The sequence below is a fragment of the Lepisosteus oculatus genome, chromosome 8 (assembly GCF_040954835.1).
Source record: "Lepisosteus oculatus isolate fLepOcu1 chromosome 8, fLepOcu1.hap2, whole genome shotgun sequence".
NCBI lineage: Eukaryota > Metazoa > Chordata > Actinopteri > Semionotiformes > Lepisosteidae > Lepisosteus > Lepisosteus oculatus.
This window is the reverse complement of record NC_090703.1, coordinates 49,303,453-49,329,599: the sequence shown is the minus strand read 5'-3', so window position 1 is coordinate 49,329,599 and position 26,147 is coordinate 49,303,453. Positions and strand designations below refer to the sequence as shown.

Below are 26,147 nucleotides of genomic sequence, written 5' to 3'. Positions count from 1 at the left end.
CGACATTTCCTGTTCTGTACCTTTCGTCGTCTTCCCGAAAATCCTTCTACTCCACTATACATATACAGTTAACTCACAACTTCCAAATAAAAGGCTTCGTCAGTGTGGAAAACTAAAATGATCTATTCCCCTGAAAGATGCGCACAGAAATTAGATGCTAATACTATGGCTACTGAACATTACTGTAAAAAGAGGCTACAACTCAAATACAACTAGCAAGAGAATATCAGCCCCTCTTGTTTGGCTTGGTTTATAGAAGGGCTAAGATGTCTTCTTGTACTTCAAATGTATGATAAAATACACGAGTCAATGGGAATTAAAAAAAGAAAAAACAACATGCAGTGCAGAGACGAGATCTGAGAAAACAGCTGTTATTAGCACATTTATTTGAGAATTACAAGTATTAATTACCACAGAGGAATTCCTTAATTGCTTTCAATATAAAATAATCACTTTTACAGAAATAAATCCAATATGTGGCTTAAAATTAAATACCGCTGATTGACTACTAAACGATAATTGAATCTTCAACTAGAACATTAGATTCTATTCCAGGACTGTTGACTTAGTCAGATGAGTAATGATACTCTCGCAGTCATAAAGACTTCACAGGAAAATGACATAGTTCCAGCCTCTTTCCCAGAGTATTTCCTAGATTGAGCCCCTCCTTGAAAAACTCAACTTAATTCTGACCTGAGTACCTTTAGGTCAGTTTCTAATCTTTCTTTTCTAGCAAATATCCTTAAAAAGGCCATGTTTATCCAGCTGCTGTAAATGCCAATCGGTTTTGAATAATAACAGTATCTTCAAAAAAGATTCAATCTGTATTTTGCACCAGCATAGAAACTGCCCTGGCAAGAGTAACAGATTTATCAATGTGTGCAGATTCAGGTGCTATTCCTGTTGTGGTTCTTCTGGAATCCAGTAATGTATCCATGTAGTTCAAGTAGGCAGCTGCGTCAGCATGCGTAAGCTACAAAGGAACAAGTAAAGGTTTATTCCATGCTGAGAAGAGAAGTATCCATGTATACTGGTTAAAATATTTTTTTCTATTAGCAACTGAAATTTCTTAACACTGTTCAAAAGAGAGTGGAACCTAATCATATCAGTATCACTTCCGCTACATGTCATTTATTGTGTTGAGCAGTAGATTTAAAATAGAAATATTCTGGTATCTTTATTTCATGACAGTGAGGTTCTCTACCTTTAAGCCCGTAGGCTGACTGACAGCCCCTGTGCCTCTGTATTTCTGGGTGTGTCTGAAAGACAAAGTGAGATCAACAGAATCTGTATGAATAGTAGTCACCTTTTTTTTTTCCAGAGTATAATGTAGCCCAAATAAAAGTGGGCAGAGATTGGAGGTGGTGGGGTGTCAGAATCCCCAGGCTCGGTCACAGCTTCTTTCAAAGCCGGGTCTTGGTATCCTGAACTTTTTTTTTTTAATCCCGTTTAAAACTGCAAGCAAAGGAAAAAACAATATAATATGAGCCAAGTAGCTCTATTAAAAATATTTTCAGTGGCAGCATTCACAATGAAACTAGAATGTTACCCTGCCGCCATACAATTGAACTACCCCCAAAATTATAGAGAGGCCCAGATCTTTCCTGGACACCCTCGTACACAAGAGCAATCGCACCCCAACTGGTGGATAGGAAGTACCTGGGGTGGCTGTGCTTCGAACAAGCCAAAGCTACCCAGGCACTGGAGACTCATCCACTGAATATAGTGTAATTGAATTTAATGGTATATAATCCCCTGAAATGAAAGTGGTGGGGTAGAAGGTCTAATGGACACTTAGCAGGGATGGCAAGTCCTAGGAAGGCATCTTTCCTATAGGATCAGTCGGGTCATCCCATCTCACGAGCCAGTAATATAATGTTTAATTAGGGAGGGCTCACCGACAGTATCGGCCGATTTGTCCCCTCGGTCCCGGAAGGAGGTGGTGTCAGCCCATCCCGACCACACCAGCATGCAGGCCCAGGAGGCACACGTGTGAAGCTCTTCTGTTCTTTCAGCTCCCGTCAACTTTCTGTGCTGCTGGGGTGGCGAGGCTTCCAGGTGGAGCTGGGCAGGGTCCTCCAGCGCTCCACTGATGTGCAGAGCGGGAATATCATCATCTTCGGCCCCCGGGAGAGCTGGGGGCACTCGGCCGACTGAGGGGCATGGTGTCCGTCAGGGTTTCCTCCAGGAGCCCTGCGGCGGGTCAGGCGCCTGCGTGCCGCTGTGCAGTGTCTCCAGCGATTCTGTCTCACGCGGGAAGAGATTATATTGTGGCTACTCAAGACTTACAACAGGCAGGGAAGTATTGGAGAAATATACCCGCATGTCTGGGATTTGTTGACAAGCAGCAGTTGACACCTGAAGAAGGCTCAGAGGCCGAAACGTTGTGTTCTCTTTCTTCTTTTTTTTCAGCATGGAATGAACCTACTTGTTCCTCTCCAGCGATGGCGTCCGATCCTGTCCGCGGTGCGGAAGGCCACCAGCGCGCGTTTCGGAGGCTTTGCATGGCCTTCATCTCTGCCGTGCTGTTTAACGACTGAGGTCCCCAAATGGAGGATGTACCAGGAAAACAGACCCCATGATGCACAGTGGTGTAACAGACACAGGAGGGGCTCTGTTGGGACATTTCCAAACGCTCCTACCTGCTGACACTTGTCAGGACACTGCTCCCCTCCTGAGCTGTAATGGGACAACTTGGTCAAATATATTACCCGTTACATATTTCAGCACCTTTGCTGCACTGACGTGTTTTAAAAGAAAAAGGTAATGAAGCATCAAAAGAGGAAAAACATTATACCTAAAAATATGCTAAAAAGAATGAGAAGTCATTCATTACAATAAAAAAGAATACAGAATTAAGGTATTTGTGCTCAGTTTGTATAAAAATCATCATTAAAGAAAAACGATTAGACGAAACATCAAACCTGAAATCTTTACTGAGTAAAGAGCAGTTTTTCCTGCTACTTTGCTGTTTCTACTTCATACTGAAGCTACAGTGTACTTATATGTGTCAAGCTAAAGGATTTTACTTTTCAGATTTGCTCCATTACATTTCATCTGCAATTACCCTTTCTGCGGGTTTAAACAGATCCCTCACAAGTAATTACATAATTCTGTCACTTACATAACACTAAAAATGTCATACATGACATGCAAAACACACATAATACTGTTGTATGTTAATTCACGGTAGACCTGTAGAGAGAAGGGATTGATGGTTTAATTATTCCAGCTATATCTTAATCTAATACTACAGCAAAGGAACAAAACCATATATGTACATAATGCATCTATATACCGTATATCCAGTTTGTTTTTTATGTAATATCTCCTTAAATATGAGAAATGTTTTGTTACATCAGTGGAATTACAAACCGTTACTTTGAAATTCTTTCTACTTTTAAGACATGATAAGAGTTAGAGATAGTGGAAACGTAATATCTAAAATATGAAACATTCGGATGTCACTGAGACAATCAAAAGTTATTACACATGAGAGGTGAGGGGGGATGAGCTGCAAGATGCGCAAGGTCTCTTGGCGAAGAATGCAAGACTCTTTGATGGTGCTCAGATATGAAACCAACTTGTTTATTTCAGGACAGACACATTTTTTTCAGCATTTAGATGGATTTAACACTTTGTGCTTCCCAGGAGAGGTCCAGCCGCCCAGCAGATATTTAAGAATGAACAGAACATCTGCCCTCACCCCTCCCCCCAGCTCTCACCTCCTTTGCTGGGGCGGGGGAGGGGGGGGTCCTAATGGGCACCTGAAACCATGGTAACAGAAGAGGGGGACCCCAAACCAAATCTGCTGCTTGTCAACAAATCCCAGGCATGCGGGTATATTTCTACAATATTTCCCTGCCTGTAGTAAGTCTTGTGTAGCCACAATAAAATCTCTTCCCACGTGAGACAGTGTTGAGGAACACATTTTGGGGTGGAGTTCTTTTCCCTCTCCTCCAGGATGAAACCTGTATGGTGAACAGTCAACAGAATAGACAGCATCCTAAAAAAACCTTTGCTAAGGTGCATAGCTGTAACACTTTCTGCTTCTGTTCTAAAGGAGACTGATCACCTTGGGGTGAAAATAATGCCCAATTGGCTTCTTAATATGGAGAAATTGGGACTATATTTGCATTACTAGTTGTCTTTTCAAAGGAACAGGTAAAGAATCGTTCTCTGCTGAAAGGTGAAGAAAAGAAGCACTACTGTAGGTGTTTACTTTGGGGCTTTCTTCAGGTATGATGAAGACACCTGAAGGAGGCCCCACAGTCTACATGCAGTGCTTCTTTTTTTTACCTTTCAGCAGAGATTGAACCTGTATCCATTCCTCTGCAGGCCACGCAATGCTGACACAGCTCCCTGCCCGATTGTCTAGCTGTGGTTTATATCCTACTTAGATACGCCTGCCTATCTGGAGGTGGAGCTGTGGAGAACCACACTAAGGCCACTGAGGTGGCATTGCGCTCTCCTGCTGCATCTTGTTCTAATCCTCACGGCAGCCTTCCCTTGAGTCAAACTGGTGCGAGTGTGAGTAATGGAGTGGCCTGTCACTCTGCCACACAATGAAGGTCACCACCGAACAAAGATAGATTTGTCTTCCAACCAACGTCATGGTTTAAAGCTAAACCTAATAGTTGTTAGACCGCTTATCCAAACTGTAATTGAAATGCCCGGGGGAATTCACTGGGACCGGAGCCCCATCCATCACTGCACTACTTAGGCCTGGGGTGGTGTAATGCTGAGAGGTTAATAGCCAGATTATCGCTGACACTCCTGTTTATTGTTTTCACAGCCACAGCCCTGTGTGGCTATATAAGCATACAGTACACACAATCAACAGAACCACTGCATTGGAACAAATCACTGCTTACTCAGGAGGAATTTCTTTTCTCCCTTTTATTCTGCACTATTTCCAGCAATGCTTTCAGAAGACACAAGGAGAAGACGCTGCCATGCTTTTGAGTGTTCCTACCGCCCTCGTGATCATCCAGATCTTTTTGTGTGCTCAAATAAACAGTTACACACCAAATTCAGGATATACAGAATTGACACCTATTTGCCTATAAAAAATATTTTATGTCTAAACTCAAAGTCCTCCTGCAATTAAGTGTGCCGACTCCACATCGGAAAATTTATGTTGGACGGTGTAAAGGAGTCGATGTTAAAATGAATAAAAAAGCTAAGCATCTTAAATCACTTTGCAACGAATGAGTCACCGAGCCTGGAAAGTTGAACCCACGATCAGTACTGCAGTAATCTGCAATGACCATGTTAATAGGTTTTCTCTGAGTAGCATGGGCTTGATGACAGCCAGTTTTCCTGTCCTGGATCTGGAAGGGTTAAACACAGAGCAGACTTTGTTGGTCTCTAATGACAAGGATCTGGAGAGGAGATCAGAGACATGGAGAGGTGTGATATCGTGATGACCCCACAGGAGTGACTGCTGCTCCTCACTTTGACTCGGGCCAGTGAAAGTTGCTGGTTTTCATACACAGCAAGGGAATGGAGAAGAAAGAGGCTTGGATCACGATGAAGGAAGGAAACAAAGGATTGTCGGTCCCAGAGGAAAACACAAGTCAGACACACAAAACCTGTCTGACCCCAGGGAGGTCTACAACCTGTTGTTGTGGCTTGCCAGTAAGGGCCCATTGTTAAAAGCAGGGAAATGTACCAGCTGATTGGTTAAAACAGGCCCTTTAATGTTTTGTAGCTGCCCGGAGACCAGATAATCAGAAATCTGTCAGTAATATCTCTATGCAGCCCATGGATAATAAATGAAAAAAAAAAACTTCCTTTTAAAGAACTTCGTCCACAGGGGAAGATTGCAAAACTTAAAATGCATCAAAAGGAAAAAATACATCAAATATCCAAAATGCATATTTGGGTTTCTACAACTGGTTACGAGCAGGTTTTGCTAATGTGTGGCTACAGAAGATCTTAACCTTTAGTAATTCCTTCTGCGATGGGGGATTTTCTGCTTAAGCAGACAAAACTAATGAAATCTATATTAAGAACTCAACTGACATGACAGCAAAAGAAAGAAGACGGTCTTCTCTGTCAGTAGTGGGAGTGAAGAAGGAAACATGACAAAAGGAACACATTTTAGGGAAGCAAAATTTTCCACATTCTGATTCCACATTTTGGGGAAATCAAATTTTAAAAAAAATTTCAGCCAAGGTTCAGAAATTGAACAGCAGTCATCTTGTCTTTTCCCCTAACAAGATAGATAGTGAAATCTATGTTAGAGGTTCAACAGTCAAAATTAAACAGGTTCTGGGTTCTATGTGCTGAGGACACAGGAGAAAGCACACATAATGGCAAATCAGGGTAAGACTGAAGAACAGAGTCTTTCATGGAACCATTCAAGCCATTTATTTGAGTATTAGAAACAGTGCAGATTAGTAAAACAGCATAACATTTCAAGACATGAAAGCCTTTTATTGTAACCCAGATACATCCAACTTTTTAGTTCATCATTTTTATAATTTGTTCTAATGGAATATAAGGTTTGCTGATACTATCAGCAAAGCACTGTTATCTTGGTATATGAATACTAATTATCTCTAATCATTTCACAATGCTAGAAAGACATTCCTAGCATTGTGAAAAGGCCTTTAATTGATCATACACCTCACAACGATTTCTGCTTGCCCTATAAAACACCATGACTCTGGAAGATGTTGCTTGTAAGATACATATTCACTGTATGCATATTTCAACCAACAGGGCTATGGTTGGGAAACGGTACACAAGGACTTTTAGCAATAGTCTGGATATTCTGAGAATATGATTGGAATAACCTTGATTTTAGATTATGCAGGAAAGGAGATTGAGACTGAGTCTGGATAAATGATTGTGGTGTGATGATGACAGACAAGAGATGGTCTGCACAGAAGCCATCAGCAAGGATATTAGAGGCCAGGAGGAAGAATTCTCTGGATGGGAACCCAGAGCAAGGATAGTGCTGGAGGGGGGGAGGGGTTATTGGTCTGGGATGAAAAGCCATGGAGTCATGGAGCGATACCTCTCTTGGCCTGATCTGGGGAAGATGGAAAAGGCTCGGAATCCAATTTTGATCGCACTCCATTTGCAATCTCCTTCTCCCTGATAGGGGCTAATTTGCAGCAGTGGGGGTGAGAAGGTGCTGGCGTGGTGTAGCATGTGGTAAGAAAAGCTATTTGTTGCCCCATCCTGCTGCAGTGCAGTGCAACTCGTGTCAGAGGTTGATGATAACGAAGCACAGAAGAGCAGAGAGAGGGAAAAACCAGGTGGAAGTATCAAGAGAATAGGCGCTCGGATCTGCTGAGGCTGATTGAGAAAGAAACTGAACAAAATGAGATACAGGATTCAAGCTTGCTCCCTGGACATCTGGAAACAAAAAGACATTAATGCTGGTGGTAGGGACTGTAGAGAGTTGGTGCTGCTCCATCAATATGAACCACTGTGTTCCCCCTGAAGATCCCAAAATGTTTTCCAGGCACTTATACTGCATGCACAGTACAATAGTCGGCCTAATGTTTTGTCAAAGCGGTGTTTGATTCTATGTCCATGTTTAAAAAAATAAATAAAATAACAGCCTTCAAAGTTTTTGTGCAAATCAAAACAAAATATTATTCACAGTGTTCATGGAGAAATGATTTAGATTTTGACATCACAAGCTTTAGAACGTATTTTACTTCACAGTTAAGCGGTATATTTACTGTTTTACAATTGACCGTATTGTGAATGCACGTTTTACAAGAGAGAAATTGGAGTAATGTGTTAATCTTACAGTACAAATGGGTCAACAAAGTTGCCATTTTAGATACACTCAACCACTGCAATCTCAAGTTATTACAACCCAAGCAGTCCTCTGTCTGCTCTGTATTTTAACACCAGATCCCCCAACACTGACAAGCAGATTCCAGCCTCAGTCTCCATTTTTATTCCTGTCTTTGTCAGAGGGTACAGGCACCAGGGTGACATATTCGCAGTTGCCTGTCCTCTTGTACTGCACACTATTCTACACAATTCTGCGGGACTCCCTCTGGTATCCATGGGGATTATTTCATCCGCACTGAGCAAATAAGAGGCCCTGATATTTGACTGCAAAAAAACGTATTTGTTCAGTCGACCGACAACTTTTTAGTGATGGGCCGAATGACCTTCTCTCATCTTATGCTTTTCTAACATTGTGTGATTAATATTGTTGATGGAACAAAACAGCTTAAATTAAATTTGCAGCATTGTGAGATTTAGCTCATTGTTGATGACAAGAAGGGACTGCACATAATTAAATGTATGATTTTTCAGAAGGTCATAAAATGATCTTGCTACATGGATATTGCCATATATATACAGTATACAAGTACAGTACAAGTAACATTTTCAAACACTGTTTTAGCTCAGAAATCTAAAATATGGATAAAGAGGTGTGATTGAAAGGAAACATGCATGTGTATAATTTATTTTACGTCGTAAATGAGCTGTAATACTCATGTGAAAAGGTACAAAGATACCAATAGTCTTAGCCCACGTAACCCATGCAGAACACATCAAAACAATATCATATCAGAAAATCAATTGCTTTCTCTGAACACGCTGTATGCCAGGTTTAGGCCAGGGCACTGGATTTTAAGCAGGCGGCAAAGATCAGTTTAGAAGACGGAGATGTGAAAAATCATCCAACAGGATAATAGCACACACACAGCTGAAGTGATATTTTATTGATGTCATGGGGATCTGGCCTGCCAGTCATTGACTTTCTACTGTAACTTTCCAAATGTCATACTCATAAGAAACACAAAGAAATAACAGTAGTCACTGACACACATCCTGAGCGGATGAGAATGAGCACTTTTCACTGCGCCGGAATAAGGCTGGATAACATTTGTTTCACCCTATCAGCGTTGTAGGGAATTCCAAAGAAATAGTTTTGTTGGGTTCTTCGCCCCTTTTTACCCAGCTAAGGAAATGACTCCTCGTCAGATGGACCAGTACAGGAGAAGAATGTATAGATGTGTATTTTTATATTTTCCGAAAGCATCTAGCTCCTGGTGGGCGCCATGGCGACCCGCAGCCCCTCCCGGAAGTCACGCGCTGGGCACGACCTGGAGGCGCCTGGGGCTCCAGGGGTGTCACGGAGCCGGGGGACTCGAGAGAGCCGAGGCCGCGGCCCAGCACCCGGCTCCCGGCACCCAGCCCGCCACCGAGCCGAAAAGCCCGCACGTCGCGCCGGACTGACGAGCGAAAAATGAACATGGTTCCTTTTCAAAAAAAGCTGTTTAAGTCACTTGGGTGCATACTAAATACCCCGTTTTAATACAAGTGTACGTAGAACACAAGTGTACGTAGAACAAGACAAGTGGTGACATACGGTGACAAAAACCAAGATCATTTTTGTTTCCTGCCTTTTATTTAGGGGCCATTTAGCTTAATTACCTACTACGTTTCTAAAATAATTGGTGTGACGTTACATAATAACCATCCGTGGCTGCCCAGGCATATTTGTTGTCTGAAAGTTCAGGTTCCTCGCCAGCCGGACCGGTGAGGATCTCCCGGGATCCACTTCCGATCGTCCTCCCCCCGACGCGCAGCGAGTTCTGAGTGACCCTGATCCCGCCGCGGTCGGGGGGCCGCAGGCCGGAGCCCCGGGTCTTTCCCGCTGGTTCGGCCGAACCATGCCTGCACCTGGACCGACCTGAAACGCCCAAAAGGTCGCAGACGTCCTGTTTTTTTTCCCTTATAAGTAGATCGAGACGACGAGCGCCGGAGGGTCCGTCCTTAACAGCGCGAATTGGGTGCATAAACTATGAATCGGTAATGATACTGGTATACCCACCAGTGAGTGGAATTAGGCTTTTTAACAGTATGTGCTATGGGCATTAGGGGTACACTGTTTGGACAGCTCGTTGACAAATGCAACAGCGATTCATCTCAGGGGGGGCAGAAAAAGACGATGTGTACGACCCCACTGTAGTAGGAGTTAAATTTATGATTTTGTTTTCAAAACATTTGTAGCTTTACGACTGGCTCCTGCGATCCGAATATGATTCGGAGACGTAATCGCAAGAAAAAAAAGTCGCTTCCAGAAAATATTTATACAAACGAGAAACTATCCACTACAGAAAACACTTTAAATAGACTGTGCTGTTCAATTTTATAGGTAGCTATTCTTCATACGACAGGCTCTGCCAGTAGCCTACCACCTGCAAATAACAGTTTAAAAAGCCCGTTCTTCACAAACGGCGCTTGAATTAAAAATTGTGTGTAGAACAGCATCATAATGTGAATGTTTTAGCCGAGAACAGTGTGGCATGTACAGCTACAGTACAGTGTAACACAAGCACACATCAACAGACGAACTTTGGGAACGTGAGGAGTATTATTTCCAAGACACCGTCTCTCGAAACGACGCGATAAAATGTGGACCCTTCTGAACTTACTCAAGGTTTAGCGTTTTAGGATAAAACTAGAAGCGTTGCTCTCACCCTCATCGCTTATGGATGAGAGAAGCTGGACGGTGAGGCAACATCAGGGCGATAATGCGAGCCAGGTGTCTCTCTGATCCTCGGTAATCGGTCAGCTGCCACTCGTGCAATCAATAAGATCCCGATGACTTTCTAGCGCTCGTATTTTATGCTAACTTGAGATCACACACAAGCTGATTGCGCTTAAAGAGTCAGTTGCGCTCCTATATGCCACATGTTTAATAATTTTCTTGGTAGCAACACGCAACATTTTTAACAGGAACTATGAAGGCGCATGACTTTCAGCCGTCGTTACGAAACCCCTACAACAATGACGACGATGTTTTACGATGCAGTTCTGCATACGTCGCTCACACAGCCTCTGGAATGCATGGAGCCGTGCCTTTAAAAACCACAGCCACTGTATGCAGGTTGTTGAAATGTTGTCCACACAAACACATCCCCTCCTTCTCCCCCCGTGCACGGTCTCAACAGAAAGCTCTCTTAATCTGCTTACTTTGCACAAAGGCGTTATTTTTCTATCTTGGCTGTCTCATATATTTTTTTTTTTACAGCAGACATCTAATAAAACAGACTGAAATTAAATTAAACGCTTATACCAAGCACGGAGGAGTCTGGTCTATTTGCGAAATTCAGCACCTTTTTCTTATTAAAGAGATAATTAATTGCATTTCATTAAATGCGTTAATTTAATTCCAGGCAACCTGAGTTTAATCCATTGAAATCTAGAAACACTGATATAAACAGAGGCTCCTACTGCTACTGCCAACTGTACCGCGTCTTCAGAATAGATTGTACTTGAACACACACCGGCTGATCAAAGAGAATAGGCGTACTTTAATGAAAGATGGTATGCATAATTAATTTTACAGTATATACAGTAAGAATTTTAATTAAATGTCTTAAGTGCGCTTCATTTTAAATAATTTTTTGTATAGAATTTTTATAACCGATAAAACATTTTCTACTGTTGGTTTTTTTGCAGACCCGCATTTCTCTTAAGTCTTCAAACGCCCCGACTTCATAACTTAAATATAGCGGCTGTTTTTAATGTCTGTTTTTCGATGTTTTTTTTTTTTTAGAGTTGTTACTTTCGGAAAAGAATTGGCTTTATAGGATTTGATTTCTTTTCTATTTCGATGTAGTTGAGAGGCAAAGCTTCCTTTACAACAGGAAGTAGATGACATTGTTGTGTGCGATCTCTTTTGTTACAGAAAAAATTAAAAGAGATAGGTTTGTTCGTTGTTTCCCCGGCCTGGTTCATTATATAATTTGTAAGCAACACATATTATATGTTCAGTGTTTGTCGGGGTTTATGTTCATTGTTGAAAACATTTTATCCTGATGGACCACTTTCTCAACATACCCGTTTCAAATAAGAACTGCCATAAATTAGGGTATAATCAAATAGAACTGTATGGTTATTACGAGTATGTTACGATTAATGATAAAAATACCAACATATCCAACACACGTATTATCGGAGATCCTGCGCTGATTCTGACGCAATTACAGTGGAAAGGTCCCGTTTGTGTTTGGGGGACCCCTGGAACTCTCCGACGAACTCCCGGTGGTCCCCGACCCCCTAATTGAAAACCAGTAATATGACATGAGAACTAGAATAACGCGTTTAATTTATAGCTGTATAAAACGGGTTTTATCGTGCGCACTTGCTGCGTGCGCCCTTCACGGAGAGACCTGGTGGAAAATGTCTCAGGGTGAGCGAAACGTTAAAGAAACACTGCAATCCTGCTGGTGTGTTTTTAATTCAGAAGAAAACAGGCGAAAAAAAATGAACGAGGGGAAAAGTACCTACACAAATAGGTGGCAACACCCAGCTTGCAATCGGATTACTAACCAGTGCGCTGGACTGCGGGGAGATGCTTACAGTAGGGTAAGGACCGAGCTCGTCACATTTAAAAAGTACAGTATCATTTCCACCACAGTCACGTTTAAAGCAGAACACTTACAGGCTGCACTAATAAAGCCAAACATTTCGGCGTGTGAGGGCATTAAAGCAATTACATTCTTTTAAAGGACAGAAAGGGGGACTTTCAGACATCACATTCCGGGTCCTCAGCCTGTCGTGCTGCGCAGTTTCTGACGAGTGAAGCAGCTACATATTTAACCTAAAAAAAACCCACATATAACCAGCAGTCCGTCCGCACCACAACCCGCTCCCTCAGCGTCACCCTCGCTCTCCGAGAGGCTGAAGCGACGCCAGATGTAAGCGTTAGCAGTGTTCCCTCTCCTGCTCTCTCCTCACGCAGAAGAGATGTCGCTGTTCAAGTGCTTTGCTATGCAGGGCTCGGCGGCACTGTGGCAGGTGTACCACCCATTGACAATTCCCTTCTGGAAAGGAGGGGCGCTGTGCGACTGAAAAACCCGGGGACTCTGGGCCAGAGCATTTCCAGGCTGGCTGGCGGGGAACTGCAGGTCAGTCCTGAAAGGTCCCCTCTGTAAGAGCAGCGGGTCCAAGACCGAGGGCGAGCGAGCGGAGGAGCAGTCCAAACCTTTGTGGTACTGGGGAGGGAACGGAGTGGCCAGCGAGGAGCCGCTTCGGGCCTGTGTGGCGAACGAGTCCGCCGCCGCCGCGCCGGGCAGCGCCGGGCACGAGGAGGCGCAGAGCACGACGGGCTTTGGAGGAGGGTCGCTCTGGAGGTCCAGGGGCTTGGGAGACCCGCCCGCGGCGGGCTGCTCCCGCTCCTCGCTCGCCTTGGCGCCGTAGGCCTTGCAGTGCAGCTTCATGTGCTTGCGGAGGGAGCTGGGGTGCGTGTAGCACTTCTCGCAACCCCTGACCTTGCACGTGTAGGGCTTATCGCTGGAGTGCACGTGAGAGTGCTTCTTCCGGTCGCTGCTGTTCGCGAATCTCCGATTGCAGCCCTCGAACTCGCATTTAAAGGGCTTTTCACCTAAACGTGCAAAGGAGGGAAAAATGACCGCGTGTTACCTGCTGCATTATCACCACTTTTTGTTTTTGCTTCTTATTTCAGGTGATTTCAAAGTTGTGCACAACTATACAGCAAAAAGAGGCTTTCATGTGCGACAGCTACGCTCTACCCCAGGGATGTGTATCGTTAGTTTATTTTTCTTCGTTCACAAAAGCAAACATGCAAGAGGGACAGTGATTCAAAATTTAAAACGGGTTCTCTATAGTGTGCTTGTTCTCAACCTCCGCAGCTTCACGGAAATATCCTCAGCAGAATAATCGTGAATATGAATTTCAAACAGGCACATCCGACAGACAATAGGAGACACGGGAGAGCTGTACAGAAACCGCTTGTAATTTAGTCACTAACAGCTGTAAACCTATAAACTCGTCAGCACGGGTACAGCTTTATGGGTCATGTAAGGTAAAACATATACTATTACATCCCAACATATGTTACCACAGTCTTTTATTACATGTAAGTGAAACACAACACTCACATCAAAGTATGCTTTTAATTATGTCTCTTTTGTTGAGAAACAGGGAAATATTTTAGGTAGATTTAAACAGGCCTACCTAGTCTGTAGTCTACTTGGTTATAACCTGCCTGGGTATTGTATTAATATTGTCTATAAAACCAGATACAACGGAGCTCCTTATCAGCTTATTATTGGTCGCAATATTGTTCACAAATTTGTTTTGCGTTTCTCATATATATTAAAAAGAATGAGCTGCTGAGTAACATGGAACTAGAAAGTGTTACCATATTCATTTTCTTCTGCGCCTCAATCTTAGAAAGGACAACATACAGTAATTCTTAAATGTTCTAGTGTCTTTCCAATATAGGTTTTAATATTGTGATTGATAAATAATAAATAGAACGGTAATATTTTTTTTCGGTGGCTTTGAAAATAGCTCAGTGAATAATTGCCAGCATTATATGGTTTATTTTAGGAGACTGAAGCTCGGTTGATCATCATGCTCGTCGTCATTATTAGTAGTGCAGTTGTCACAACTTGTACATAGTGTGGTCTGAGATATAGCTGCGCCTACATTTGTCATTTTATACAACCACCATGGTACAAACTGTAGGAATAGGCAGAACACTGCGTTAATATTAACGTCTGCAAAAGTATGCAGCACGCATCCATGCTTACATGACTAGGATATTAAAGAGCAAACCACACCAGTTTCTCGCGAGTCGTTTTCTGAAATACGCGCCCGCAGGCTCTGTGTGAGCATCACAGAGAGCGCTTGGAGTTTCCTTCATGGGGCTCCTGAGCGCCAGGCGTGTGAGATACGTCACAGCTCTCCGGTGTTCCGCAGGCGTGCTGGTTTCTGAGTAAGAGAGCAGCACCCTATTGACAACCTCAGTAGCCGGTCTTATTTACAAAATGCACTTCATAACCAGAATATTTACATATGTTGCATTTATAAGCCTGCTAAATAAAGCGTTTGAATAACTTAACACACGATTTAAATGTGTTTTCCCCACATCCTAATCATCACTTTTTAATTAAAATTGGGTCTACAATACTCCGATTGTTTTGTCACAGAAAATCGTGACCAAAAAGAACATATCGACGCCGAAGAAGAAAATACGTTTTTAAAACGAACTTTGTTTCTTTCGGCATTGTTAAAAGCAATCCCACCTGCATGTGTGTGCATAAAGAAAACACGAAATCACTTTAAGGCGATAAAACGCTTTCAATTAATAATAGAAATTATATTGACACCTTTTCTGCTTCTACGTTGGTTATTCTTATAATGAAACATTAAAACACATACATTTGAAAATATGGGGTTTTCTCATCTCTAGCATCTAATAGCAGGGACACTGTCGCTTTAAATATTCTCACGGGACTATTCCACAGCATGCTGCATGCTCAATGTATTAACTCTCCAGAAAAAGTTTTTTATTATAAGAAATAAGGTTCTTGCTTCGGCTTTTAAGATGTTTTAAGAATATTTTAAAATTCATACTTCTATTTTTAAATCCAAAACGATATCATATAGCTCCCCAAAGAGAATGTATAATATCTAACACAATCTGAGACCCACAACTCAATTTTGTTTTGCAATTACATAATTTGATAGTAAAATACTTTGTGACAGCAAATGACTAACTCAAATAAACCACTACACACATTTATGCCTTTACGCACTTATAGGCATTACATCTGATACAATAAGGAAATTAAAATAATATAAGATAAAACCTTAACGTTTGTTAGATACTAAGATAATGAAACTAGAAGGAAAGAATCGCGACGAAAGGAACAGGCAGATTATAGACGCTCTGAAACAAGACCCAGAGACTGTTTCAAAACTCCCAGCAGTGTCCCCGCTTTACAATCAAGTACTTTTGTGCGAGCAGACAGATGGAAGATGGAAGATGTTTTAATTAAAAGACCCCGAGGAAAAAAAAAAAGTATCTGCGAAGTATTCTGGTTAGTCTTTCAATCGTGTTTATATAAACAAAAATTACATCATTGTTTTCATATGGCGAGGATGAAATTAAAATGATACAACTATCCCTAGCTTCTTATGTAGGGAGCGTAATTTATTCTTATTATTATGATTATGATTATAATGATTAGATGAAAAGGCTCTGACCAACCTGTGTGCGTTCTCTTGTGGATCTTGAGGTTCTCTGATCTGGCGAAAACTTTCTCGCACCCGTGGAAGGGGCAGGAGAAAGGCTTCTCCCCCGTGTGCACCCTGACGTGGTTCACCAGCTTGTACTTGGCTTTGAAGGGTCTCTTTTCCCTGGAGCAGCGCTCCCAGTAGCAGACGTGCTCGGCTTGCTCTGGTCCCCCAACGTGCTCCACCGTCAGGTGAGTGACCAGCTCGTACAGCGTCCCGAAAGTCCTGGAGCAGGGCCGCTCCCCGGCCCCCTCCTGGTCGCCCCGCCACTTGCAGACCAGCTCTCGCTTGACGTTCTGCCTGGAGCACCTGAGGAACGGCTCCGCTCCTCTCTGCACGGCCATGCCCATCGGCTTGTACAGCCCGTACAGCTGGGTCACGAGCTCCCTGTGGCCCCGCGCGCCTCCGAGGGGCTGGCCGTAGGCGGGAGGTCTGGAGAGCAGGTCCCCGGACAGACCCAGCACCACCGGGCCGTCGGGCGAGCCGTGGGCCTGCTCGTGGTAGGCAGTGAAAATCGCGTGGCTCCTGCCTTCTCTATAGCTGGGAAGGTCACGGTACCTTCCAAGAGCCCCGTGGTGGGAGCTCCGCGTCGCCAGCTGATCGGTAACGGGCGGCATGCTCGTCCCGGAGAGGTCGGCTCCACCGACAATGCCCCTAGGATTTTGTGCTACGCGGTGGCTTGCGTATCCGGAGTCTGAAGGCTGGGGGGCAGAGTAACCAACATAAGCACCGGACCTCGACTCGGGGTAGTCTCGTAAACTGTGCGAGGGGCAGAGTTTTAAGGAGCTGCCGGTGGGGTGCCCCATGTGCTCCCCTGCCAAAGGTGGCAGCACCACGCTGGGTTCAGTATTAGTCTCCCCAGGATAGACGTAAGAAAAAGGGCAGCCACTAAACCTCGGCAGGCCTGTCATGTTTTGTTGTGAGTGCGGCTGTGAACCTGCAAAATCAACCAATCTTATGCTTGGGATGTGCCTAGAAATCGTGTTTTCCATCATCCCTGCTGTATATCATCTGCATGTGGCATTCCTAGCCCTGAACCTCGCCGGAGAAGCAGGAAGGAGGCTCAAGCTAGTTAAAGCTGGTGTACGTCCCATGCCGTTTACTGTGCCCTCTTGCTTTGTGGCAATAACCGTAGTAGTAAAAAATGTCTCGAAACAGGCCATGGCGCGATATAAAAGCACAGCAGGCAGATCTGCTTTTAAAAAATACTGCCGTGGGATTGGTTGCAATTCGGTATGATTGACGCGAGCTGGGCTTGTTTTAAAAGAGACACGCATGCGTTCGCTGCACGACTCCTTTCAAAAATATTGCACAGAGATGCTTTGAAATGTGCCGCGTACAAACTGCTAAATATCTACGGCTGTTTGACTCTCTGTGTACAGCGCGCATGCACACCCCAAAAACACCTCGGAAGCTCGGGTGCTCGTGCTCTTTACTGCTGATGCACAACAGCAAGCGATGCCTCTGAAGTCTTCAGAAGTAAGGCGATATTGAAGCGCCCTAATGGGTGCAAAACGAGAACAATCAAAGCCTTCTGTCTGTGGCTCTTTTAACTGAGCCTCTCGCAGGAGCGCGGTGTAAGGTCACCGGTGTGAACTGTACATTAAGCCACAACAACCCTGTAATACGCTGTGAAGATAAATAGTGGCCGTGGCAGAAATACATTTCGCTTTCGGGCGATTTATTACAAAGAACGTCTATCATTTCTGAAGGGGTTGTAAATCTCAGTATTTCTAATGCGTATATATTTATGCAGGACGCCAACCCAGCAATAAATCTGAACTTCCTTTCTGCTCTGTGGGTCTGTTTCCACGCCGCTCCTTGTGGGATGATTTAACAAACACCAAGAACAGACAATGCCAAATCAACAACTTATTCCACAAAGTGTTGTTAATTAGTATGGATTAATTATTATTATTATTATTGACTTACTAATTCGGTAAGCGTTGAACGGAAGGATATGTTTATCGTTTGCCGTTAAAATGCAACACGGCTCTTTTAAGACTCCGTTAGTATTTTCTTACTAAGATCATACTCTGGTGTGATAGGCTGAGAGACAAACGGACACACGCCTTTAAATTCGCTAGAAACTGAGAGAAGATTTTCATTCACTTTAATTCCATTCAAAACTACAAAGGAGATCCTCTAAGAGGGTTTGGTGGAATGGAGAGTAAGAGGGGGAAGGCTTTAATCATTTTTAAAAAGTTTCGCACATCTTATTAAAGGTTTCCCGAGTTGCGAGCTGCGTAAGAGCGTTAAAACGGAGGACTTTTATGTGACTGGTTTGACACATTTATAGAAAATTAAACTTAGCTTCTCACGTTGTTGGGTTATAAGTACGTGTTTAGTGGGTTAAGCTGTAAATTATGTAGACCAATAAAAAAAAAAACGATTTCGGGTTTTTTAATTAGTTTTTGATTTTTCTGTCGGTCAAATCTAGCCCCCCCCCAACCTTACACACAACATTCTTCTCACCAGTAACATGAACAAAAAGATGAAGGTTGCGGTCTCACCACACACACCACCAAAGCGAGAAAATGACCTCACTGGTTTATTCCAAAGTGAGAAAATGTTTTTTCAATAAGCAAAGATCATATAAATATGACATTTTAACGACATGGTGGTGCATCCAAACTTTTAATTGTATTTAAATGGCAACGTTTACATATGCGAATCACTACGGGGTGCGTTTCCCCCCATTAAAACCTTTACCTGTTTTGCCTTCGCTTGCACGGTGAGCGATTCCAGCGCGCTGGCGCTGATCAGACCTGCTGTCTGAGAGGCGCCCAGCAGAGCCGCGCGGAGGCACGCGCGACGTGCGCCGCACCTGCGCGCCGCTGTCACTGACACAGAACTTTTACCTGCAGTCAATACGACTGGAAAATAAAACGTGCACATCGACACACAAGCCGAATACTCGCCTTTAAAAACCGTCATCAGAAAGCACGAAATAATCCTTTCGCTAACATGCTATCGTGTGGCTTACCATTATCTGCGCCATGTATAAATACGGGACCCTAATACTATCAATTCAACGTAAATAATTATTTTTTTATAAATATTTGTATTTGTCTTCTTGCTCGAACGTGTGGTAAATTCCCCCAAATGGTGCTTCTTTATAAACCGAAAGCATGTTGTCTGGGTTACAGGACCGACAAATCAAAGTTAAACGAGTGTTCAAAAACCATTCCTGTTCTTCTTGTGTATTTTAAGTCACGAGGTGTAATGCAAAAGGGTAACAGGGGGATCACAAAAATCAGATTGTATTAAAAAGAAGTCGTCGTGGCTACGAAATACAGAAAGTGATGTTTAATCTTCCGAAGGACTGGTTGCGTTTCTCTTTCTGTCGCGTGGCGTTCACCTGCAAAACCGTGCGCGAGGCTTTCAGGTTCCTGTTTTTCGGTGAACTTTTTTCAAAAGAATCTTCTTATTTCACCCCAGCGCGCGTCATTCAAACACAACAGACAGCAATCATTTCAAAACGAAATTCGTGAGATTAGCTTGTTTTTAAATTCCTGTATGATTTGTAGTTTTGTTATTTTAAAATTAATATATATATATATATTCTAACTCGTCAACTGTACACATCCAGGTGTGCGGTATGTATTTTTTTGTTGTTGGTGGTAATCGTCATGACGGTGGGTACTTCGAACTTCGATGCACGTTTTTAATTTGGTAAATAATATTGCTGAGTATACGCAGAACGTCAGTATGAACCTTACTGTATTATTTGTTTTGAAAATTTCGTTTACATCAAAGAATTAATAACCTGTGTCCCATTCTCGGATACTACAGATACAGGCAGCAGGTATGAATGGTGAATTGTGAGACTGCAGTTTTAAGCATCTTGTAAAACGAAAATCAGAGCAATAAAAAACGTCACGTTTATAGGAGTTTTTTTCTAATCGTCTACAGGGTAAAATGAACAATTGTAAAACATGTTTCATAATAAATCAATTTTTTTTCTTTTTAAAAAACCGCGAAAGCGAGTGAACTGCAGAGATGTTTATTTTTTTTGAAAAACTGGTGCAAAAAGAAAGTGGCAGAAATACAGCGTGGATACCTGAGGTTTTTTTTTTACACCTTGGTATGGACTCTCGGTTTTAATACTCAACAACTATCAACAACTCGTTTGAGTCACGTCGAGCAGTTTGCTCTCCTATTCACCTGAGAAATCATTGGGAAGAGGAAAATATTCATCATTTGTCCATAGGGTGCAATAATGACTACACGTTGCTAACATTTCCCTCAATACAGAACAAACACCACCACGAGACAGAAAAACCATTCGTTTTTCACGTTAGATTAATTATTGTAGGCTAGGAAATCAGTACAGGAAGCCGTCACCTATTCTTGTGGAGCTCCGCTATATGACAGAACACGTGCTTGTTTTCTCTGTAAAAGGAACTCCTATTCTGTCTAGAGTAAAGCACACACTTTATTTGGCCTTTTTAACGGTAGTAAACAAATTCTTAGCGGAATAACGTGTGTGCTTGAAGGAGTTGGGGAAAGACGAGAAAGAGAAGTTCAATTGCTACAGTTACCACTGACCGTTTCCGCGTCTTTTGTGAGAAACACACGAAGAACCACAAACTTAAATTATGATGTGCGATGCTTTACGCAAATCTGTTAACACATTCTGTACCAAATTAATATGAATTAAACTGGCCACACAGTGCACCGTTCTGAAAAGGGGAAAATAATTCAAATTAAACCAGACACCTTTTATTTATTTCCTGACACAGGCTGAATTGCCTTTATATGTGAGCCTTGAATGGTTTCCACTGCCGAATAGCGAAACGTATTACCGCAAAACATGTCTCGAAAATGAGTCTTATGATATTTTAGATGTAATTTCTGAATACAAAATGTTTTATCCCCTCAGAAAATATGCCGTTAGGACTATGTTATATATTCCTAAATTAAGTCTAATATTAGGCTACTGTTTCAAGACTTACCTGCTTATCTAAACTTATCCGGCGTGTATCCTCATAGCGTCACCAAGTTTAGGCTTTCTGCCACACAGGAATCTGAATATTTTGGCTCTCGCTGCTTACTGGAGTCAGGAACTCATAAAGGCCTGTTTAAAGAAGGGAACTACACACATACGCGTGTGATGCACTGTAAACTGTATATTCAGTGATTATTGTTCAGGCGAATTTGTAAAAATAGGATCATTAAAAATGGATATATATACTGGGAGTTTTCTAACACGTTGAACTTTGTAGGGTTGCAGATTGTGACTTAGGCTACTATTAACGGATTGCTTCGTGTCTATTACGACAATAACGCACTGAACAACAGTCCAGATCTGTTGCAAATGTAGAACTAAGTAATTTTATACATGCTTTAGGGCGTATGTGGGCCCTCGGACTGATAAAGTGCCAGAAAAGTGAACAGAGTGCAAATATTACGAGTGTATCTGGCTTTGGCTAAGTGTTGTGAAAAACGGTAAGGCTACAGACCGGGGGTCTAATTACCCTCTGCCTGGACTGGGACTCTACAGGTTCCTAAACCACAGAGGTAGACGGACAGGCTCCTTGATACACTATGTCTCTGAGTATTTCGTGGCTTCGGTTGCCAATCAAGAGGCATTCACGCGCAGAAAGGGTCAATAAAAATGTGCCGCCGACTAAAAAGACAAGACAAAAGAACCACCCAAGAGTCATAGGTCACCTAGTCACTGATTGAGATATTGGCAACTTTTTCTTTTCTCAGTCTCAAGAGTTAACTGGAGTGTCCTCCGACGAGCTACCAAAGCGCCCAAAACAGGCTCTGATGCCGTGACTCGGAAGACACAAACACAGTAAACACAACTAGATGAGCTGAGATACTGATACAGATCAAACATGGCGGGAAAAGGAGGTGTTAACTATGTACCTGTTAGCTTCTGGCAGAGATTTAATTAGAGGCTTGCGTAAAATTGATCCGATTTCTTAGAAATATTGTTTTGGTAGAATTACCGTATCTAATGGCATTTGAACATATTAATTAAAGGTCCATAGTCTCACACAGGGGAATGCCAACAACGAGGCTCTCTCTTCCTTTGGTTAGATTTTCGAGAATGTGGCGCTTTTAAACGTTTCAGTAAAACAAATGGGGGGAAAATGTTAACTTTCATCCCCACAGCAATAAGACAAAACTCTTCAGAAATAACTTAAATGGCAATAAATTCGCAATTTAAAAAAACTGTCCGGCAAAAACAAATAAAACTTTGCTCCAAAAACAAAGTTAAAATACCTGTTAGTCGTGAAGTGAATTTTCATCAGAACTATAATGTATTTTTCAGTTGTTTTAATATTTCATACCGCCACAAACTGTCATTTGATTTGCCTATTGTATAAAGAGGTTCCGCCTCTCTAAAAACGTGTATGCAATTTTAAAATATGCCTACATATATTAAGTAATGTACAAAACTAGATGATATCGTAGACCTTTCACACATAAAAAGAATTTAAAATACACACTCGAATGTAATAAAAACACCTTGGCAGATTTTCTGTGCTGTGTCTAGTAACTATTGGGTTAAACTCTATGCATGTAGCACACGTTTCTGGATGAGAAATGATACAATAACCCTCCTTACATAAGATGCATTACAAATGCATTGCGATGAGATTGAGAAGACTCGAGAAAAAAAATTAAGCCCAACTACCACGGTTTCAATTTTGAATATAATTTCATCAACTTTTTTATGAGCACATGGTGTGTCCAGGTTAGCGAGGTTGTTGCTTTTAACTGATTATTTCAACAGGGTCTAATTTTTAAAGCGAACATTCTAATGAAGGTATATTTTAGCGCAATGTTAATAACAAGGAATTAAAGTATATCATCATTTAATTAACACCACATAAGCGTATTCCATTAGTATTAAAGTCCAGAAATGTTGGCTGAAGCCTAAATCATTCCACCCATTACTTTTCTCCAATGTGTGGGGTATTTTCCTTTCCATTATTTTAATGACTTTGAAGGTTGTGCCTAGCGTCTTCGCAGCGTAAATATTTCAATATTTCATAAAATCTTTGTCTTGAGTACGTGTGTTTTAGTGCGAGGCTGAGAAGGAGGAGGGGGCTGGATTTGGAGGTGGGGAGGAGCTGGAGAAACAGATATTAAAATAATACCAAATTAAATTCTAATTTTCATAGCTCAAAAGTGTGCAGGCGGAGATCAAATAAACACATTTAAATAATTGCAGTAAATACTGTGCTGTTTGTTAAACTTACAGAACGCCTGAATAAGCATTGTTACTTTACAAAGGCAGCACGATTGACACACTGCTCAAAACCTAAATTCGGCAAGTGAAGAGCTATATTAATTCCGGCAGACGTGCTAAACGTCGTGTAACTCGGGGTTATTTTAAAGCAAATGAAAGTCAAGCCGTAGGTGTTAAAAACAGGATGAATAAAATACAGGAACAAAGCAGCTCCCCGCTATGGGAACGGATATTATTTTTAACTAATAAAACCAGAAACAATATTTTAGTTGGAAGTTGGAAGAGTGAAATACATGTGTTGCTCACAAACTGTTACTTTTTTTTTCCCAGAGGAAGTATCTACACGGTACAACGAAAGAAACGTGTATACTGCCCCATAACGGTTAGCTAGACAAGGAAAGCTGAACTTGATTGCGACCCGCATGACTCAGGGATAACGCCTCAATATGCTGATCTATCCACATGTAATCCAGTATTATCTAATGAAGGTATTATTTCTTATGCGATTTGTGTTGGTTGAAAGCGGCACAAAATGTGCGATATATACGTGCACAAGCATCTCGTTTCTGAAGTGCCGAGACATGTGAACGAAATCCATACTCTGACAGGCTTTATCAAACGTAGCTATTAAAAAAATGTGAAATAAAACCGGACAAAGATATGTATATTTATTGGTTATTCATCTTCAGATTCTCATTTGTTTAATGTTTCCACTTACGGGCGTTTTCTTTTGACAACGGTTTGCCGACATCCGAGATATTTTTCACTAACGTTTTGTTTTTCTTGCACTGGTGTATATGAGTGACATTTTTGTGAGTTTAAAAGCAACATTTCCATCTATATATGTATAATTATGTATATATATTGAACCTGGACATGTGTGTTATGATTTTATATATAAAAGATATTCAATCTTTCAGTTCGAATCCTAAACCTCTGAATTTCGCATGCTTTGTTTAAAAATAATCTAGTGAGCTCAGTTTTCAGTACTTCATGCCCTTTGAATCACTATCGAGTGCGTGAAATGCTCAATTTAAAATCATAAAAGGAGTTCTGCCTCTATATTTAAGAGAGAAAGTTCTTCATAAAATGCAGAGTAGTTATTTTTTTGCATAAAATGTTTCCCCTATTACACAGCGAAAACATGATGACTCATACAACAACATGAGGAGCTCTGAGCACAAAAAAATAAGGAACTCTGTCCTACAAAACAGACATTCAATTCTGTTTAACCACAACGGCAAGAATAGTATTTAAAAGTACAAAATGAACCGGACTATAAACGGGACCAAGCAAAACACAACTCCAGTAGAATTTAGGACCGTTCTATATATACACTCCCGCACATATACAAATGCACTGTTGTGTTGAAAGGGTTACTGTAGGTTAATAGAATTGACAGAAGGGTATGCGTTGAACTTCTCCAAGAAAAAAAGTCAGACCGAGAGAGAGACAGATAACGTGAAACCAAGGAAACCCCTACTTATTTAGCACAATTTTTGCATTCCATACATCTGGAGGAATTTACGCTTGCGAAATCCAAGAACATTTGGGGTATAGACTGTTTTATGATATCCCATAATCCGCACTCTGCTCTTTCCACCGACCAACAGTTGCTTTAGATTAGATTTAGAGACAGTAACCTGGAACTACACATGTGGCCTTTCTCCGAGTCAAAGGTCATACACCCTCCCCTGTCCTAAATCGGCAACTTCAGAGCCATCATACAACAGAATACGTGGTTGATGATCTAATTGAATTATGCGTTTCTGTTATAGAGACAGCAGTGCACGTGCTTCTCGCCGTTAATTATTTTATAGCTACACCCGGGCGGTGTATAGACCATATATAATAACCCGAACCAAGTCGTTTCGCTGCAAAGACCCAATAAAATAACGAAAAGGAAAAGTTAAGAAAACTTCACAGCCTGTCACTTGTGAAAGTGCAGAAGGGTCGCCATAAATCTTGAGCTATAACGCTTCCCAGTGTATTTATCGTCCGGGTCGTGTGTTCCGAGGAGTGCGAGGCAGAAGAGGCAGACTGACGAGAAAACACGGGGTGTGTACGTGTGTCAGCGTGTATCTGCCTGTCCGCAATTGTGTTCATGGCATTTGCTCCTGTCCACTTTCTAAAAGAGCCTTGCGTGGATCTCGAGTTCATCAGGGAAATACACACACCCGAGGAGAAGCGAACAGCAGGCCTGAGCCCAGGCTGTAACCAACAGATGAGCACTCACTGTCGTATTTTTCCGTTAACTTATTTATCACGCCCGCTCCTATGCCATCAAATAAATCATTAAAAAAAAACTACGGGACGTTACTGTTGTTTCCTTTCATTCAACGTCCAGTATACAGGGTTCTCTGAAACGGTCATCTCCGAGCTCTTACAATGTCCTGCAAGTACGTTAGAAAGAACACGCGCATTACTTCCCACGCACGATCTTACAACACTCTATCAACGCATCCCTTGGATTATAAAATAGCACTTTAAAAAAATGCCCATAATTTAACTCACCTTGAAAGTTTAACATTATTCTCGATGCATGTGTTGTAAGACCGAGGGCTGTGTAGATGGCGCGTGAGTGCAGAAATAGTGATTCGAAGGTTTTTTTTTTTCCACATCTCTAATAAAATAAAGAATGTGGGGCTCTATCCTGAGACTGATTGGGGAAGAGGATGTGAAAGGCTTTCAGTTATAAAGCTCTGCTTGAAGCGCTCAGCGCGTCTCTGAACTTGATCAGATTTTACGTTTCCTGCAGCGAGTCGGCGACAACCCTGTGAAACTGGCTCAATAGCCCCAGTTTTTTTGGCTAAGCAAAAATCTGAGGATATTACAATTACTGCCATCTTTCTTTCCGTCTTTTATTTCCTACACCCTATAGTGCTTT

At 42.1% G+C, this 26,147-nt stretch overlaps 1 protein-coding gene and 2 long non-coding RNA genes across 5 annotated transcripts in view; 1 reads left to right on the top strand and 2 right to left on the bottom strand.

Moving 5' to 3' along the window:
* Window positions 1-2,103, top strand: part of LOC138241067 (uncharacterized) — a 54,985-nt gene extending 52,882 nt beyond the window's left edge. For 2 of the 3 annotated variants that reach the window (XR_011190283.1, XR_011190285.1), the window contains one exon: window positions 2,016-2,102. This is a non-coding gene — a long non-coding RNA (uncharacterized lncRNA). Of the gene's footprint in view, window positions 1-2,015 lie in introns of all 3 variants that reach the window. The other variant, XR_011190284.1, reaches the window with a different exon arrangement.
* Window positions 356-26,147, bottom strand: LOC138241068 (uncharacterized). The gene is made up of 4 exons (XR_011190286.1): window positions 25,775-26,147; window positions 1,899-2,243; window positions 1,205-1,259; window positions 356-973 (listed from the first exon to the last, which is right to left on the bottom strand). It is a non-coding gene; the product is annotated as an uncharacterized lncRNA (long non-coding RNA).
* zic6 (zic family member 6) lies at window positions 12,220-17,932 on the bottom strand. The gene is made up of 2 exons (XM_015351587.2): window positions 16,022-17,932; window positions 12,220-13,384 (listed from the first exon to the last, which is right to left on the bottom strand). The coding sequence occupies exons 1-2, from the start codon at window positions 17,040-17,042 to the stop codon at window positions 12,735-12,737; spliced, it is 1,671 nt and encodes a 556-aa protein (XP_015207073.2). The 5' UTR covers window positions 17,043-17,932; the 3' UTR covers window positions 12,220-12,734.